Below are 19166 nucleotides of genomic sequence, written 5' to 3'. Positions count from 1 at the left end.
TGAATATTCAAACGGCTTCCACACAGACCTTCGATATTCTTCGCAGTCAGCTTTTGGGCGAGCCCTTTGTGATGTCTTCTGAGGTCACCGACCATGACCCCTCCGTTTCCAGATTCGATCGTTTCTCTGCGGTGAACCTGGCACCCAGGCAAGGGCAGACGCACACCAGGTTCCCGCTGATCGTGCCTTTCCACCCTGTGCGTCTATGGCTTGGTCCCACGACCAGCCTTCCAAAACTTCCCACCGACTTGTGGGAGACGCACCGCTTCCAGGGTCTCGTTACCTCGGGGTGTCGTGTGTGTCTTGCCTTAGTGAACCTGTCCGTTTTTATCCCCCTGCTGGGGTATCGCCTGTCCATCACTTCAGACAGTTCAGGGTTCAAAGGGGGAGCCGGTCTTGTCAGCACTCCTTCCGTTAAACTCTCCCGTCCCTTCATTAACATCTCCAAATGCTGCTCCATTGTTTTCCTTATCTCCCTTTCTCCTGAAGACAGGTGGCAGACCAACTGCTGATCCCACTGGTGCCAGCACAGGCCAGCTAACATCTTAATCTATGTGTATTCTCGTCACACTTCCCACCTTTAAGGGTTTTTACCGGGGTAAAAATTACAAACATGAATACATTATTTGATACACACAAATACACATCTTTATCAGCTATTTGGCTAATACAGCGAATTTGAAGTTGTCAACATCTGACAGACAGTCAGCCATCACATTTTCTGTTCCTTTTATATGTGTTATTAATAATCCCTTAGACCAGGCTCCAACTTAGCAAACTTCATAGTGGCCAAAAACACTGATGAATTGCGATCAATGTAACCTCTCACTGGGTTTTGTCCCGGACCACAATAACAAGGGTCGTCCCATTCCGACTTAGTTTTCTCTCGCAAGGGCTTAGTAGGAGGGGGAGGGGTAGTAACCGCAGAGTTATTGCAAAACTTCCTACAGTACCCCACCATCTCCAAGAGCCTTCTGAGGGCCCTCTTGTCTGTCGGGGTTGGGATGTCAGAGATAGCCCGCACTTTAGCTTGTGTCGCTGCCAGCTGCCCCTGTGTCACCACAATTCCCAGGTAAGTGACCTTCGTGTGGCCGAACTCATTTTCTTCAAGGTTCACTATCAAGCTGGCTTCAGACAGCCGTATTACATCGCCAATACACATCTCTGTGTTCGTCAGCCCTTTCATCACTGAATTACTCATTTTATAGGATTGTTGCTCGCTAGTCTGGCCTAGCGTAACAAACACCACCCAACGTCCCAGTTCTTTGCATCGCCTCAGGACAATCAAACACACGTGTGCGAGTTGTTTAATTACTTCTCCTAAAGAGTCGCTTTGATCAGGGATTAAGGGAGAGACCTTATCAGCAGAGCTGGCCAAAACAATAGCCTTCTCCCATCTGGTCGATACCATCCTCATCTTCTCAAAATGGTTTTTTTCTCATATCAGGGAGACCCTAGCTTCATTGATTTCCGCGCTAACACCGACTAGGTTTGTTAGCATATCAAAAGCCTGTGACCGTCTCAGTACGCGTCGGCCATGATCAATAACATCCTTCCTCCGGTGCAGCCGGTAAACCTCTTTCATGATTCCACCAACTGTTTCCTCCAGCACCCCAACATGTCCACCGAGGGGTACCTTGTGGGCCAGGTTAAAAATCTCATCCCCATAACTCTTTTGCACCACCCCCCATTCCTCATCTGCGGGTACGGTACTTGGTCTCCCTTTCTTCCTTAGCACTTCCTCCTCCACACAATAGCCTACTAATTCCCTTGTTAATTCTGCGTCAGAGAGAGCTGTCTCCGCCAAAACCATCAGCCCCTCGTCTCGCTCCTGCGCCTGCACAAATTCCTTCCTGGCTAATGCCAAGTCTGTCTCAGCTCCCTCACTACCTCTTGTTTCACTACACTCCTTCTTTTCACTTTCTACCCCCTTCTCGTACAAGGCTGGCAGAAACGTCTCAGCTAAATTTACTACCGCAGTCCCATGATGAACCTGTGAGTCCATGGGCGGGGCCTCAATGCTGGCAGGCTGACCTGTCAATCTCACGACTGGGAACACGATTCCCCCGGCGAGGTCATTACCGAGCAAGACTTCCACGCCTTTCATCGGTAATTCAGACCTCACCCCGATTGTGACTAGTCCAGAGACCAGGTTGCTTTGTAAGTGTATCTGGTGCAAAGGGACTGCCTCTGTCCCTTCTCCAATACCTTTGACCTTGACCTCCCCAGTCTGGGTCTCTGAGCTAAACTCTAATACACTCTTCAGTATCAGTGACTGACACGCTCCCATGTCTCTCCAGATCCGCACTGGAACTGGTTTTAACCCCTCCTTCACCGACACCAATCCGGCCGAGATAAACCTCTCGCGCCCTTCCTGAACGTTGGCAGACCTGTCCTGTCCTAGCAGTTCGTTTACCAGCTCGATACAGCCAGTCAAAATCTCTGTTTTTCCTTTTCCTGTCTCCTTCTTTGGGGCAAAGCACCTGGACGCAAAGTGTCCGACTTTCCCGCAATTATAACAGACGACCCCAGGAGACTTCCTACCAGACTGCTCCCAGTCTACCTTATCCTTCTCACTAGTCCCCGGCTTACTTTCTGACTTTTCTGGCGGACTCTCCCCGCCGTCCTGACTACCCTTCTGGTAGCCTTTACTCGGGGCAAACTTCATTTTATGCATCAACGCATACTCATCCGCTAACTTAGCAGTTGCGGCTAACGTGGCTGCCTCCTTCTCATCTAGGTAGGGTCTCATACCCTCAGGGACACAACCTTTAAACTGCTCAATCAGGATCAGCTGTAGCAGTCTGTCATAATCCCCCTCTACCCCCTTCGAGGCGCACCAACGCTCACAATATGTCTGCATCTCACGGGCAAACTCTAAATACGTGCGGTCCCACTGCTTCCTCGCATTCCAGAACCTCTGCCGGTATGCCTCCGGGACCAACTCATAAATCCTGAGGATGGCCTCTTTCACCACCTCATACCTCTGGGCATCTTCTGCGGACAAAGCTGAGTAAACTTGTTGGGCTTTCCCTTTCAGTACACTCTGAAGCAAAACAGCCCACTTATCCCTCGGCCAGTCCTGACTTGTAGCAACTTTTTCAAAATGGAGAAAGTACCGATCCACGTCGGTATCGTCAAATGGGGGAACCAGCCTAACCTCCTGGGTCGCCCGGAACCCTCCACCTTGGTTCGGCACGGGCCCCTGCTCTGCCCTTATCTTTAACTTCTCCAGCTCGAATTCCCTTTCCCTCTGTTTCTCCTCTCGCTCCAACTGTCTGTCTCTCTCTCTCCCGCCTTTCTAACTCTCCCTCCTGCCTTTCTAACTGCTTCTCTTCATGTTCTAACTGCTGTACCCAGAACTCGTGCTCAAGTCTCAGTTTTTCAAGCTGCACCTGTACTGCACCTCCAGCAGGTTTTTCAATAGACACCACCTCCAGCTCGCCTTGGGGAAACACACCTTTAGATACATAGTGCTCTACAATAGCTCTGTGTATCTCCTCTCTCCTTATTATCAACTTCCCCTTAGCAAGATTCAACCGTTTGGCCACAGCTACCAATTCCGCTTTCCTGGCATCCTCTAATGCCTCCAAGGTCGGCGCCTTTATAAATCCCTCAACCTCCATTTCTGCTGTTTGTCTTTCCTTTCTTTCGGGAATTTTAACCCAATCAATTTACTCCGTCCCAAATTTAGCGTTCAAAATCATGGACGAGAACCCCACTTATGTTACGTACCCCGTAACTGGGTTGCCAAACCAGCAGAAATGGATCATTCAGTTGGAGTCTGGATTACTAGAACTAAGAAAGTTTTATTAAAGAAACAAGCAACACAGTACTCTAATCAAAAGGATAATAAATGCAACAGTTCAGCAATGATAAACACACATGTACACAGAATTAAGATAACAGGATCAATCAAGCTCTATCGTCATCTAGGGGTAAATGACCAGTTTCAAAGTGACGCAAAGTTCAGTTCAATTGAATTCAGTTCAGTTCGCAGTAATCACTGCCGTGGGAGATGGACAGTGTGGGGGAAGGAGAGAGAGAGCAAAACGAATGAATATTCAAGCGGCTTCCACACAGACCTTCGATATTCTTCGCAGTCAGCTTTTGGGCGAGCCCTTTGTGATGTCTTCTGAGGTCACCGACCATGACCCCTCCGTTTCCAGATTCGATCGTTTCTCTGCGGTGAACCTGGCACCCAGGCAAGGGCGGACACACACTAGGTTCCCGCTGATCGTGCCTTTCCACCCTGTGCGTCTATGGCTTGGTCCCACGACCAGCCTTCCAAAACTTCCCACCGACTTGTGGGAGACGCACTGCTTCCAGGGTCTCGTTACCTCGGGGTGTCGTGTGTGTCCTGCCTTAGTGAACCTGTCCGTTTTTATCCCCCTGCTGGGGTATCGCCTGTCCATCACTTCAAACAGTTCAGGGTTCAAATGGGGAGCCGATCTTGACAGCTCTCCTTCCGTTAAACTCTCCCGTCCCTTCATTAACATCTCCAAATGCTGCTCCATTGTTTTCCTTATCTCCCTTTCTCCTGAAGACAGGTGGCAGACCAACTGCTGATCCCACTGGTGCCAGCACAGGCCAGCTAACATCTTAATCTATGTGTATTCTTGTCACAGATAATACTAGATTAATAACAGAATTTTTGGCAGTGTGGAGGAAAAGGGGGGTGGGGTCTGGGGTCCTCATCCTTAGATCCTTCAAAGTTGCTGTGCAAGTTGATAGGGTGTTTAATAAGGCATTTGGTGTGTTGGTCTTCATTAGACGAGGGATTGAGTTCAGGAGCTGCGAGATAATTTTGTAACTCTGTAGAAGTCAGGTTAGACCACACTTGGGAGTATTGTATTCAGTATTGGTCACCTCATCGGAGAATGTGGAAGCTTGAAAGAGGGTGAAGAGGAGATTTACCAGGATGCTGCCTGGATTAGAGAGCATGTCTTAGGAAAGGTTGAGCAAGCTAGGGCTTTTCTCTTTAGAGAAAGAGGATGAAAGACGACTTGATAGAGTGTACAAAATTATAGAAGAAATAGATAGAAAGGAAGTTCGGGTGGCAATAGCTAATATAAGAAAATATTATTTTAAGGTGAGTGGAGAAAAGTATAGCAAAGATGTCCGAGGTGTTCCTTTGCCCAACAAGTGGTAAGTGCCTGGGATGCACTTCTAGGGGTGGTGGCAGAGGCAGACACCATTAGGGACATATAAAAGATCCTTAGATAGTCTCATGGATAAAAGAAAAATGGAGGGGTATGGGCTATGTAGGAAGGAAGGATTAGGTTGATCATGGACTAGGTTTAAAGTTCGGCACAACATCCTAGGCTGAAGGGTCCATATTGTTCTACGTACTATTCTATGTTCTGTACACCGTTTAATCATAACAATTCTAGATTGTCTCTGCTATGAATATGGATTCCTTTTTCTATAAAGAATGTCCTGATAATCATCAAAAGTAGCCTTTTCCAGGATTCGACCCATCTTCTTCAAGTTGATGTCACTGACTAGCTGACATCTCATTTTAATTTTGGATAACAGTCACAGCCCTGTTTGTTGCCCTGCTGAACACTGTACTATTGAAATCTTCATCTTTCAGCAAAAGCCATTGCTGTGGCAGGTCTAAAACTGCTGTAAGCAACAGATCCACATTTTCTCATCCATAAAGAATGAGGTTTCTCCACATGTTGGAATTATGGGTGACTGTTAGCAAGTTGTTGGCTGAACTTGTTAAAGAAGAAGCTTTAATGAATGATAATTATTTAAGCCTATAACTTAAGCATGTGTATCAGCCTTCTTCAGTAACAGGCAAAAAAGAGGGTTGAGTTCTGTGACAAAAGGTTGCAGATTCACATATTATGGTTATCCATCGAGGGTGCTGTATGATGAAGAAGAAGGAGAAGAAGAAGAAGAAATAGCTAGTAGCAAATCTCAGAAGTGCTGAATGTTTTAGAAAGAATTCTTTTAAACTTTCCTAATCCATAGTGAAGTGTTCATGAAGGAGGAAATACTGGAACTTAATGGATGCTGCCTGCTGCCCAGAATTATGTTCTGCAATCCCTTCTGTAAAGTACTGGATGCCATTCCTTTGGCCTTTAGCACCTGAGAATTATGTAGCGAGATCTCTGCTACCTAAAAATTGTGCAGCGAGATCTCATCTTTGAACAGATGTCAGCTAGTATGGATCCTAGAAACTTCACTGAAACCATCTGGACAACAGAAAGCCAGGGGTGAAACACTTTTGTGTCAAATCTATGAAGGTGTGACAATTATAGATGCTGTTATAATTTAATAATTTTAAAAATAAAAACTACTTATTTTTAAAAATACCAAATAAAAGCTCAACCAAACCCATCATATAAAACATTAACTTAACATAAAATATGTTCTGCTGAAGGGTGTTGACCCGAAACGTTGACTGTACTCTTTTTCATAGATGCTGACTGGCCTGCTAAGGTCCTCCAGCATTTTGTGTGTGTTGCTTGGACTTCCAGCATCTGCAGATTTTCTCTTGTTTATAAAATGTGTAGTGATGATTTGCACTATTCCACAGGTTTAGAATCCCCGTCTAAGTGAATGGGATCTCTAATTCTCTACCACGGTTTGGATTGGAGGGGAAGTTCTCTTGTGCAATGCAGGAAAAGTGCAACAAAGCTGGATCCATTGCTGGACTCCATGTGGAGCCCTGTGACAGAGTATAGTGTCAGATTTGACATTGCCTACCATTCAGCAAATTTACCCAAATTCTATTATGCCAAAACTGCTAGTGACCTTCAGAATCACCGGCGGCAAACGACAAAATTCTGCTCTTAATGCTGTGATTTTCCAAGATTCCGCCTCCTTCCTCAGGCATTGGAAAAGATGAGGGTGCAGCTTCAATATCCCTTGAAGCTGACTTTAATTGACCTTCTTTAAGTAAATGCATTTGCAGCTAGTTCACTTAGTGGAATATTACTGATGAGTTTGATACTTATTTGATAGCAGGTTTATACACCTTCCAACATGTATTGTTACATGCCAGTCAGGATATAAAGTTTGATGATTCCATTCCTCCATGACCCATAGTTCTTGAGATCAGTGCTTGCATTCTACTACACTCCTGACATTGGACAGCTAAACACCAAATTCCCAACTTCCTGGTGATGCAATCACCCATGTGGCATACAACAGCAGAATTATCACTGATGTGATATCTAATTGAAGCAGTTAAGGGGCATTAATTATTCTTTTTTTCCATGGTAAAAATAAGTGACTAAATTATGATTTTTTTCTCCTGATGTACAGAACACTGGAGCATTTAATGTTTCCTTTCTATTGGCCCTAGTTCCAGTTTTTGTCGAAGTTGACTCTGAAGATGAGGAAAAGGATGACCCTGTGAAGGTAAATGAGCAGGAGGATGACGAGGGCATCACCTTCATGGCACGTACACGGGATGTGAATTTACAAGAAAGAAAAATCTCAGGTACAAATGGACTTGAAAACCAAATTAGATACATGCTCTGATATTTACAAGGAACATCAAAGGGAGACTAGAAATGGATGAATAATCCACCAAGGTCAGGTGTGGAGGATCTACAGAATCATTTTCACTTTGTTTTTCTCCACTTGGCACCCAGGATGACACCCGATGGGGAGATTAGTTCAGATGATTACCATCAACAAGGGAATTGAGGCAGCGAAAAGTGGGATTGATGTTTGGGGTAAGAGTGAGGCCTCAAAAAGCTCATCTGGCTCACGGGAGGGGCTGATAAGAATGCATCTTTTGTGAAATTGACATTACCCATAAACCTTTCTCAGCCAGATTTCTCAAGTACTGGAGAATCCATGCAGCGGCAATGCCAAGTTTCCAATTGGACTGTGTGAGAGCACAGTCTAAACCCACTTTTCAATAACAAGACAGTCAGACAATACATTATTTACTTCCAAGCAAATGTAGCAGGCACATCCATAGTTAGAGGCAAAATTCTCCATTTCTCCCATCATTGTAGGCCTTTAATAAGGGCATGTCACTATGCAAATTTCTGATGTTGATGAATAATCCAAACTGTCATGAAACAGGAATATATAACTTATCTGTTCTGAAATACTATTCTCCACTAAAATAGAAAAAAGTAGGAGTGAAATTAAAAGGGAAATTAGGAAAGTGAAGAGAAAGCATCAGAATATGCAATAGATAAAATCAAAGAAACTCAGTGGGTATTTTACAGATATATTAGGAAGAGCACCAAGCACTTCTTAAGAACTAAAAGGGTAGACTTCATGAATTGAATTGACTTTATTTCTTATATCCTTCACATATTTGAGTAAAAATCTTTATATTACGTCCCCATCTAAATGTGCAATGTGCAATCATAGTAATTTATAATAAATAGAACAGTCAATGTAACATGGAAATACACTCAAATCAGCCTGAGTTAATCAGTCTGATGGCCTGATGGAAGAAGCTGTCCCAGACCCTGTTGGTCCTGGCTTTTATGCTACGGTACCGTTTCCTAGATGGTTGCAGCTGGAATAGATTGTGGTTGGTTTGACTTGGGGCCACAGTGATCCTTTGGGCCCTTTTCTCACACCTGTTTTTTGAAGTGTCCTGAACCATGGGAAGTTCGCAACTACAGATGCATTTGGTTGCCTGCACCACTACTGTTGTGCCTTTTTCACCACACAGCTGGTGTGTACAGACCATGTGAGGTCCTCAGTGATGTGGATGCCAAGGAACTTAAAGCTTTTTACCCGCTCAACCCCAGATCCATTGATGTCAATAGGGGTTAGCCCATCTCCGTTCCTCCTGTAATCCACAACCAGCTCCTTTGTTTTTGCGACATTGAGGGTGAGGTTGTTTTCTTGACTTCTTCCTTGTTGGCCACCTTGTTATCGTTTGAAATTAGGCCAATCAATATGGTGTCATCGGCAAATTTAATTAGCAGATTAGAGCTCATGTAGAACAAGAGGTGTAAAATACTTATTACTTTGTGAATGCTTTTTAAAAGGGGGATGATGGTGAGATTGTATTTAAGAGGAAGAGTGTGAAACATAGTAACAGAGCAAAAGAGTAGCATCTTTAAGAAGAAAAAAGATTTCCAGGACTGGATGTAATGTTATTCAGGATGTTAAAACTAATAAAGGATAAAATTGCCAAAGACCTCTGTCGGATTCAAACGCCTTTGTAAAAGAGTAGACCACTGTTAACATTGTATTATTAGAAGGGAAGTGAGAAATGGATAAAAAGAGTAATCCGGATCAGGTTGTTTAACTACTGCCCATTAAATCTATTGGAATCAATTCCAGGGAACATTGTGGTCCTTAATTTAGGAAGGCACAGTCTAATTAAAGATAAACACCATGGATTTGTTAAGGAATGGCTGTGTCTGAATAATTTGAATTCTTTGAAGATTAGTAAATTGGGTTGATGAGGTTAATTTCTCCAACTTAATCTACATGAATTTTAACCAAGGGTTTTGGCTATATCCAAAATGATAGATTTTTTTCCAGAAGGAAAGGCAAATGCACCCAAAGAAGAATGGTAAACTGGATTCAGAATTAGTTTAATTATAGCAAACAATATGGCAGATAGATTTGTGGTTATATGACAGGAAGGCTGTTACAATGGTGCTCCACAAGGTATAGTGCTTGGTCCCTTGCTATTTTTTGTTTATACACTAATCATTTAAAATTAAGTGTGAAGGCCATAATAAGGATGTTTACAATGATGCAAAAATGGCTGCGTTTCACTGGGAGGAGATACGCTTTAGATTACAGGCACATATAGATGGTCTGGTCATTTGGGAAGAAAATTAGCAAGTGTTGATACAGGAGTGAAATTATGCATTTGTGGAGTTTCAAAAAGGCAAGAGTAAATGTATTCAACTCCAGGATATGAAAAGAGGAACAGATCCTTAAAGAGAGTAAAACAGATAGATAAAGTCATTAAAAAGACACAAATGGGATATTATTAGCAAAAGCTTTCAAATTTAGGAGCAAGGAAGTTAGAATGGGATAGAGTGCAATACCGTTTAAGTTGCTACTTGCGTGTTGATTGCAGTGTTAGCTAAAACTAAATACAGTGTTGCTGTGGTCACATTTTCAAAATTGTGATGACAGCAACAAATAACCACCTGAAACAAAAACTCTTGATTCACCATTTGCTTCAGTGTGTGCAAACATGTCTGAAACATCAACCACGAGGTGCAATCGAAACATCCCCAACCCTGAGCTTTAATTTTGCTTATGATTTACCTTTGCGAACAGACGCTAAACAGTAATTGACTGTTGGGTTTATTCAGAGTCCACAGAACTGGACTCTGCACTTCTATTGCTTCACCACTGTATACTTGAATTTTTCTCTGCAGATCATAAGGACAAGTTCTTGGTGTTAGTCTGACTGTATGATAGACTGGCACACTTGCCAATAAAGAGTGGGCAAATCCTGACATGATCCCCCTAGTCCATATCGACAACCTGATATTCATAAGCAGGAAGAACCAAGTCTAACCATCCATTCCCACAAACCCCCAACCCGTCTCTGAAACAATTTAAAGGGATCATTGATTTGTTGGTGACACACACAAAATGCTGGGGGAACTGGGTAGGTCAGGCATCATCTATGGAAAGGTATAAAGATTCAACGTTTCCGGAAAAGAACCATCATCAGGACTCATCATTGATTTGTAAGTGACTAATTAAAGGGGTAGCTGTTTGGAGAGAAGTGTCAGAAGTAGGGAAAGTTACAAAAGTTTTTGGAGATTGTGGTAACTGAGTTTTGGACTTTCATTAACTACTGCACCTTTGTCCTGCCTGAGAACATTGGCCATTTCTCTGAGTCTTTAACATTCTTTATCATTTGCAAGCTTTATTCTTATTTTTGCACATTAGATGTTTGATGGTCTTTGTGGTGTGGGGTTTTTCATCATTTCTCTGTTTTATGGCTGCCTTACAAGAAGATGAGTCTCGAGGTTGTACATGGTATACAAGTAACCAGTTCCCCTCCACCACCACCCTCTTCCTTCTGGCAGAATTGGTCCTCACCCTCAATAATTTTTCCTTCGGCTCCTCCCACTTTTGAGGGGTAGCCATAGGTACGTGCATGAGCCCTAGTTGTGCCTGCTGTTTTGTTGGCTATGTGGAAAAGTCCGTGTTTCAAGCCTTGCCTGGAAGTGCTCCTCAACTCTTCCTCTGTTACATCGATGACTGCATTGGTGCTGCTTTCTGTTGACCGATGTCTTTCATGAACCCACTGATCCCAACGCTTGTCTTGACTATACCTCTTTTCATTCTGTCTCCTGTAAAAATGCTATTCTCTTTTCTCAGTTCCTTTGTCCTTGCCACATTTGTTCCCAGGATGTGGCTTTCCTTTCCAGGGCATCAGAGATGTCCTCCTCCTTCCATGCTCAGGGTTTCCCTTCCCCCACCATTGATGCTGCCTTCACCTGCATCTCTTCCATTTCCTTAACATCTGTGCTCACCCCATCTTCCCACTGCCTTAACTGTGATAGAGTTCCCCCTGTGCTTACCCTACCATCCCATGAGCCTCCGCACCCAATACATCATTCTCCATTACTTCCGTCATCTCCAAAGGAATCAAAAACACATCTTCCCCTCTCTCCACTTTCCACAGGGATCATCCCTCCATGATTCCCTTGTCCATTTGTCCCTCCCCACTAATTGCTTTCCTAACACTTACCTCTGCAAGCAGCCAAAATGCTACACTTATCCATTCACCTCCTCCCTGACATCCATTCAGGGCCCCAAACAGACCTTCCAGGGTAGACAACACTTTACCTGCAAATCTGCTGGGGTCATCTATTGTGTTCAGTGCTCCTAAAGTGGCCTCATCTACATTAGTGAGACCTGTTGAAAATTGGGGGAATTGCTTCATGAAACATCTCTGCCCCATCTGTGTAATCCGGAACGTTTTGGTGGCAAAATATTTTAATTTCAATTCCCATCCTCATTACAAAATGTTGCTCCATGGCCTCCTCTTGTGCCAAGATGAGGCCATCCTCAGGGTGGAGGAGCAACACTTTAAGTCAATCTGGGTAGCCTCCAGTGTGATGGCAAGAATATTGATTTCTCTTTCTGGTTATAAAGAAATCCCTCCCCCTCCCCTCTTCTTCTATCCTCCACTCCGGCTTCTTACCTCTTCTCTGCTCTCTATCACCTGCCCCTTGGTCCCCTGCTCCTTCCCTTTCTCCTATGGTCCACTCTCCTCTCCAGTCCTTTACCTTTCCTCACCACCTGCCTTCACTTTCTAGCTATCCCCCTTTCCCTCCCCCTACCTTTTTATTCTGGCATCTTCCCTCTTCCTTTCCAGTCCTGACGAAGTCTCTCAGCCTGAAACATCGACTGTTTATTCATTTCCATGAATGCTGCCTGACCTGTTGAGTTCCTCCAGCATTTTGTGGTGTTGATATAGTATACCTACTTCAATAGTTATGTACTTTGATTAAAGAAAAAAGACAGAACACCCAGGAGAGGGGAATCTGCTGGGAGAGTGAAGAGCAAAAACTTTGTTTTGTAGCCTGTTATAGCATAAGATTCCTGTCACAACTGGAGCTTAACTGGGCCTCTATTTTGGATAGCTTTACAAAGATCATATCTGTGGGCTTCCTTGAGGTGCAGTGCGGTATTGATGGCGCCCATGTCAACTTGAGGGCTCCATGTCAGATTCCAGAGTGTACTCCACCCTCCACTGGTTTCAGCCTTTCAATATCCAGTCAGTGAGCGCTTAGTCCATGTGTGAGCTTGTGGTCAGTCTGGGGAGATCTCACAACATTTTCATCATGCCATAGTCCATCTACCTTCCTGCCACCAATCCAGACTAGCATGTGCCTACATGGTGACAAGGGCTATCCTTTGTCCAAGTAGCTGTGGGGTATTTAAATTCAAGTAATAATTAACAATCAGATTTTTTAAAGCAGCTCAATAATAATAGCAATGAAATTATCTAAATATTATAAAATCCCATAGAGAGAATGAATTCTGCAGTTTGGATTATATGTGACTCCAAACCCATCCATGGGCGATTAAGGAGAGGCAGTAAATGCTAGCATTTGCAGTGATGTCTACCTCCTGTGAACAAATAACCACATGAAGAAAGCTGTGCAACAGAAGTGTAATGAAGGAGGCAGCTACACAGACACACACTTCTCCATCAAAGCATATTTATTATCAAAGTATATGTATGTCACCATTTACTACCTTGAAATTAATTTTCTTGCAGGCATTTACAGGAGAACAAATAAATACAATAGAATTTATGAAAATACTATACATAAAGACTGACTAAGACAACCAATGTGCAAAAGAATAATTAAATAATACTGAGAACACTGGTTGTAAAGTCCTTGAAAGCGAGTCTGTAGTTCAGAGTTGAGATGAGTGAAATTATCCACACTGTATCACAAGCCTGATGGATCTGGGTTAATGACTGTTACTGAACCAGGTGGTTGAGTGACCTAAGACTTCTGTACCTCCTTCCCGATCGTACCAATGACAAGAGAGTATGTGCTCAGTAAACAATATGCTGCCATTCTCAACACAGATACTGGGTGACGGTTGGGTCTGCAAGTATAGAAATGGAGCCAGCCACTACTTGAATTCCATTTTGAAGGTTTCCAAGCACTCCGTGAAGCCACGTGCATGGTTTTACTTGGCACCTGCACAGCCCTTAGCACTTTGCATAGGCCTGGCAGTCATTGTTCACTGAAAACCCAAGAACATCAGTTGTGGAAAACCCACAGCAAAATCAGAAACTACACAGCATTTGTAGAGAGAGAAAATGGATACTTCTCATGTGTCTTTTGGTGTAGCTGCATCATCATTTCTGCATAGCATTTTTGTACATTTATGCTTTCACAGGAGATGGTCATTGCTATCCAAATTGGCCATATGAACATAGAACATTATCTCACCGTACAGGCCATTTGCCCTACAATGGTGTGTCATCTTTTTAATCTACTCTAAGATCAATCTAACCCTTTCCTCCTACATAACTCACCATTTTCTAAGAGTTTCTTAAATGCCCCTCATGTATCTGCCTCTACTAACATCCCTAGCGGGGCATTCCACGCATCCACCAATCTCTGTGTAAAGAACTTGCCTCTGACATTCCCCCCCCCCACCCCCAATTCCCATACTTCCCTCCAGTCACCTTACAATTATATCCCCTTATATTAACCATTTCCCCTCTGGGGAGAAGTCTCTGGCTATCCACCCTTTCTATGCCTCTTGTACACCTCTATCAAGTCACCACTCATCCTCCTAAGCTCTAATGAGAAATTCCTGTGCTCACTCAACCCACTTTCATTAGATATGCCCTCTCGTCCAGGCAGCATCCGAGTAAGCCTTCTCTGTACCTTGACTGTGTATCAAGGACTGCGACCCTTCACGGATGTAGTACACTGCATACGTTTGAGTCCTCAAGGGGGATGTAAATCATGTTTCAAGCTCAGCAGTCCGGAGTCGTAGATACTAGTCCAATCACTTACCCACTGCCACTCCTTGCAACAGACACTCCAGGGCCTGCAGGGCTGTGTTGCTGACAAAGAAAGGAGAGGGAATTAAGGAGGAGCATTGTGTTTGAATATTTCATCATCCCCAACATCTCCGTGCTGCTGCTGCTGCCCACAGGCTGTGCCTGACATTCCAGCAATGAGCGGCACATCGATAATTGCTAGCTCACTCATCTCTGGGCAATGCCTTATCTGGTCTGTTGCAACTGAATAACTGGCGAAGTGTAAAATCTGTGAGATGTGAAAATGGAATTTGGAATAAAGGTAAGCATGTGAAATTGGCAAGGGGGCCAGGGGCCAGAAGAAGACATCTGAACGTTAGGTCGCAGTCTTGATGGACAGAAACTGTTGGTAGGTACATTGAAATTGTGGTACAATTTTTGAGAAATGGAAATTGGTAATGATTACACAATCCATGACCACACTTGTGAATGCCAATGCATACATGTGCTTGAATCCTTCCTCTTGACGTTGGTCCCACTGTTATTCCTTCCTCCCCATCTCGTGGGGGATGTTCCAAATCTGTGAGGGAAGAGAATTTCTCTCCTCATCCTTACTAAGGCCTTCAGAATGCATCTGACGGTCAGGCTGCCCTGTCTCACCTGTGATCTGCTGTGGCTTCCAACAAGTTCTCAGACTTTTTTAATGACTTGCCACCGTTAGGTACAGCCACATGGTGGTTCTCTTTAATGAGAGCTTTCATCCGCTCCTTCTATTTTGTGTGAGTCTAATGCCATGTTAAAAGGACACAGTTTATTCATACTTCCCTATTCCAGCATACGTTTTCTCACTTTTCCAAATTAGCTCCTTTGCAGTTTTATACCACAGCCATCAATTAATGTTGCTTTTTTGTTTTAAATGAAATAATAGGCCTCACATTTTATTTTTTTAATTTTAAGTTCTTTTTAGGATAACTCACGTCTTGTTTTAGTCACTAGTCAAATCAGTGATGGCACAGAATCGGAGATTTGCAAGAAGGATCCACCTTGGAAATTTCAAAATGATGAACCCATCCTTTCACAGAGCGCTCAGCTAGTGCGGCCCGGATACCTTCACCTCCACGAGCTCAAAACTAATTCAGCAGACCCACGAGTGGCTTCTGAAGCAAAAGAGCAACACACCAATTAACAGTAAATAATGCAGTTATCGATTACTTTCTGCTGCTGGCCCTCCTTCTTTCTTTCCTTCAATCTGGAATACTTGCCTTCCTTTTTTTCTTCAACTCTGAGACAAACTTCAATAGTCAATATTAAAAGTAGAGCGTGTTTGCATTTTTTTTTCTGTTTAAGCAGGCAATTTAATTCCCTGAAGCATTGAGTCTGATGGTATGCATACAGACTGCTCAAATATTCTGCTAATAGCAAATGAAGGCCGTTTTGGATTTACTCGTGGTTTGTACACTGGTCCAGTGAGATAGTATGCATTCATCTTTTCATTGTGCTGTATTGAAAGTATTTTAAACATGCAAGTTTTCTTAATATTCAAGCCCCAGTTACATTGCCAGTTGGTGTGAGAATTTTTGCAAAAAGGAATTCCCAGACCCCTTGTTGAAATTGAACATTGTTCCAATATAGTTAAGGCTCAGTACAAAAATGTAATTTAAAAGTTCAGAATTGACCCTGTGGAAATGTGGAAAGGGGTGGGGGGGGGGGAGAAGAATGGAATTTGCCGTATACATTGAGGTGAAGAGGGTGGGAAAGTGGCAGCATGACTGACGGGAAAAGAGAAAGGTGGATGATGTGAACTGAGGAATGGTGGGAGCTGAGTAACGAAATGTGATAGTGTGAAGAGAGATGAAGCAACAGAGTGCAAAATGAGAGGTGAAAGATGAGAGGGAACCAGAGTGAACTAGGTATTAAAGAGTACTAATTTATGGAGACTTAAGAATAGGGCATGTGGAAATCACAAAAATGGGGAAAATGCTATCTTTATCCCACTGCATGAACTGAATATGGTCCTTTAAGAAAATGTAATATTGAGATTCAATAACTACTTGCAATGCATATCCTTAATAGCAGGTAATTTCTCTAGAAGAATATCATAAATAAAATCTGAAAAACTTTTAAATATTAATAAATAAATCAAGGAATATTGGAGAGCCTGTAGTTCAGATTGTGACATGTTTACAGATGAGTGCATTATTTCCATGTCCTAAGTTTATACTCACGTTGGTTCTATCAGGATTTTTTTTTTGGAAGCTGTTGGTGATCAGCTTCTGTGTTTGTACCGGGACACATGCTGGATCACAGCAGCAGCTCAAACAACCTTGATGGTTCATTTCAGTATTTCAGTCTGTAGTCAGTGTGGGAGCTTGTGCTTTTCAATCAGGAAAGCTATGTATAGTGCACTGACTAGTATATGAATGAAACGGGCCAGCTTAAGCACTGAAAAGATTTTACAAAAATGTAACTGTTGTGGTGGGTTATGAGAGGTGATTCCCGGAGGAATTTGGAATGATGAAAACAGTGTGGAATGAGCAGTTCTTAGCAGCATAGAGTGACTATTCATTAACTACTTGCGTGATGGTCCAATTGCAGATGAATAAGCACCCTGATTATGAATAATTGTATACATTATTAATCCACTCATTGTGCTTAAGGTAACTCAGAATGGTCCATGGTTAATGTATAAATATAATTCTTTACAGGGATCAGCTTGCTGGTTCTATGAATGCAGCATTTAGAAAAATTGATTGCAGTTTTTAATTTACTCCTTTGAAATTACTGCAAAATGAATGTTGAAGGTGTATTTTCCTTACCTTAATATCTTCCATGTCAGAGAGCAGAACTGTGTGTAGAGTCTAGGAGAAGGCAGATGTAGGGCAAGTGGATAGCAAGCAACAGGGCTTCTGGTTGCTGAATAATGGGATCCATGGCTTTTACTTATTAAACAATGAGAAAGAAATAGAGGATTGGCAGGAAAGGAAATGGGATGAGCTATTGTGGAGAACAATTAATAAAAGTGAGAGGATGGAAAAATGTTTTTTAAAAAATCTGAAAAAACACAAACAATTACTACATGCAGAGAAGGGTCAATAGTTCCACTGTCACTTTCAATGTGGAGTATGCATTGCAGGAACATTAATCTCAATATTAAAAGAGTCTGTAGGCAGTTAAATATTAACCCCAATTTCAGCATATATTTTATTGGGATGTTAATGAGTGAGCACAGCATAAACTCATAAGAAGGTTGAGGGTAACCTATTGGAAAACTCACCAGTGTGAATAGACAAATTTCTGCTGATATGTAACAATGAGATAAAATTCACCCACAGAAATTAATGGATGATTTGGTCATTAAGAACACAATACGATTAAACCTGCTCTTATTTTGCTATTGAAGTAATTACTCATGAAGCTTAGAGACTTCTACATGTCAGTAACATCTTCTTGTTGTCATGAAACATGGTGATGGTTTCTCCAGAAACTCCTAAACTCTTGCTTGCTAAATTTAATTTGCTCCAAGTTAACTTGAATCCTACAACTATTAATTTTCATCTTACTTGCACCTGTTAGTAAATCTTGCACTGTTTTTACTCTCATGCTGTTGTATATTTCATGTTTTATAGTAAATGTATTTTGAAAATATTTGTGACATAAAATTGTACTATTCTAAACTTGTATATCTCAGGTAATTCTGAATATCTTCAAAGCCCAAGCGTTATCCCACTATCTCCCACTTCTGCTGAGAAAGAGCTTCCCTGGAAAGGTGACACAAGTAACCTGTCAGCCTGTGTCTCTGTGGAAACTACCAAGATTGTGCCAGTCGACTTGCAGAATGCCTGGGATCACAGCATATCATCGCTTGAGAGCCTAGTCTCTCCTACTATGTCTGATGTAGTGTTTCAGCCAAGGACCTTGAACTTCATGCAGTCGGCCTCAGCTGACCTGCCACGGCATCGCGTCCACTTCCAGTTTCCTGATGTTTGTACAGCTGGTGAAAGGCGTGTTGATGAGGATACCGTTGAGTTTGTTCAGCAGCAGGAGCTGCAGCCACTTATGCTCACTGAGGATGATAGCAGACCAGCACCGTCAGCTGGGTTTGTAAGTACCAGATGGTCCACTTCATTCAACAGGCCTTCCTGTGTCTCAGCACTGAAATCTTTGGTTACCTCGACACAATACATCACTAAACAATCTGAGAAGCCTGGTAATAAACAGACAGAACTTTAATTTCATTTCAAGCTAGAAAGAGGAATATAAAAGGACCATGGCACTTTAGTTTCATAAACCATTGAGCATGTGCTTTGAAATACTGGAGAATCTTAAGCCATTTTGAGGCTTGAAACTCTGAAAATGTTAGCAAACAAGTATATATTTGAATTACATTTATGTGATTAGTTTCTAATACTTCGATGGAAATGGAAGTGTTTGATCTTCAGATTTGAATGCTGCAGAGACATTTCCTTGATGTGGTTACACAGAATGCAAAATAGTTTCCAGTTCTATGCGACCCATTTCTGGGGTGGGGAGAGTGAAGAGATCGCAAGGCATCTGCCTCAAGCAGGTGGAATTATATGAAATAACAGTCAAGGATTGAGACAAACCATAAAGGGCTGCTGAATGATCAACAAGGGATGTCAGAGATTATTGTCTTCCCAATCAAACCCAGTTATAGGGAGACTGATTTGATCCTTTTAATTGGTTGGGATCCTTTTACATA

General features: G+C 42.7%; 1 protein-coding gene across 1 annotated transcript in view; it reads left to right on the top strand.

The window, feature by feature from the left end:
• slc9a5 (solute carrier family 9 member A5) overlaps positions 1-18676 on the top strand; it is a 181203-nt gene extending 162527 nt beyond the window's left edge. Inside the window, exons 15-16 of the mRNA XM_072279421.1 lie at positions 7322-7459; positions 18135-18676. Coding sequence (XP_072135522.1) covers positions 7322-7459; positions 18135-18676 — 680 coding nt within the window. The remainder of the gene's footprint in view (positions 1-7321; positions 7460-18134) is intronic.
• The last annotated feature ends 490 nt before the right edge of the window (positions 18677-19166 follow it).

The sequence above is a fragment of the Mobula birostris genome, chromosome 15 (genome assembly GCF_030028105.1).
Source record: "Mobula birostris isolate sMobBir1 chromosome 15, sMobBir1.hap1, whole genome shotgun sequence".
NCBI lineage: Eukaryota > Metazoa > Chordata > Chondrichthyes > Myliobatiformes > Myliobatidae > Mobula > Mobula birostris.
The sequence above is the reverse complement of the archived record's forward strand: the minus strand, read 5'-3'. Positions and strand labels throughout refer to the sequence as shown.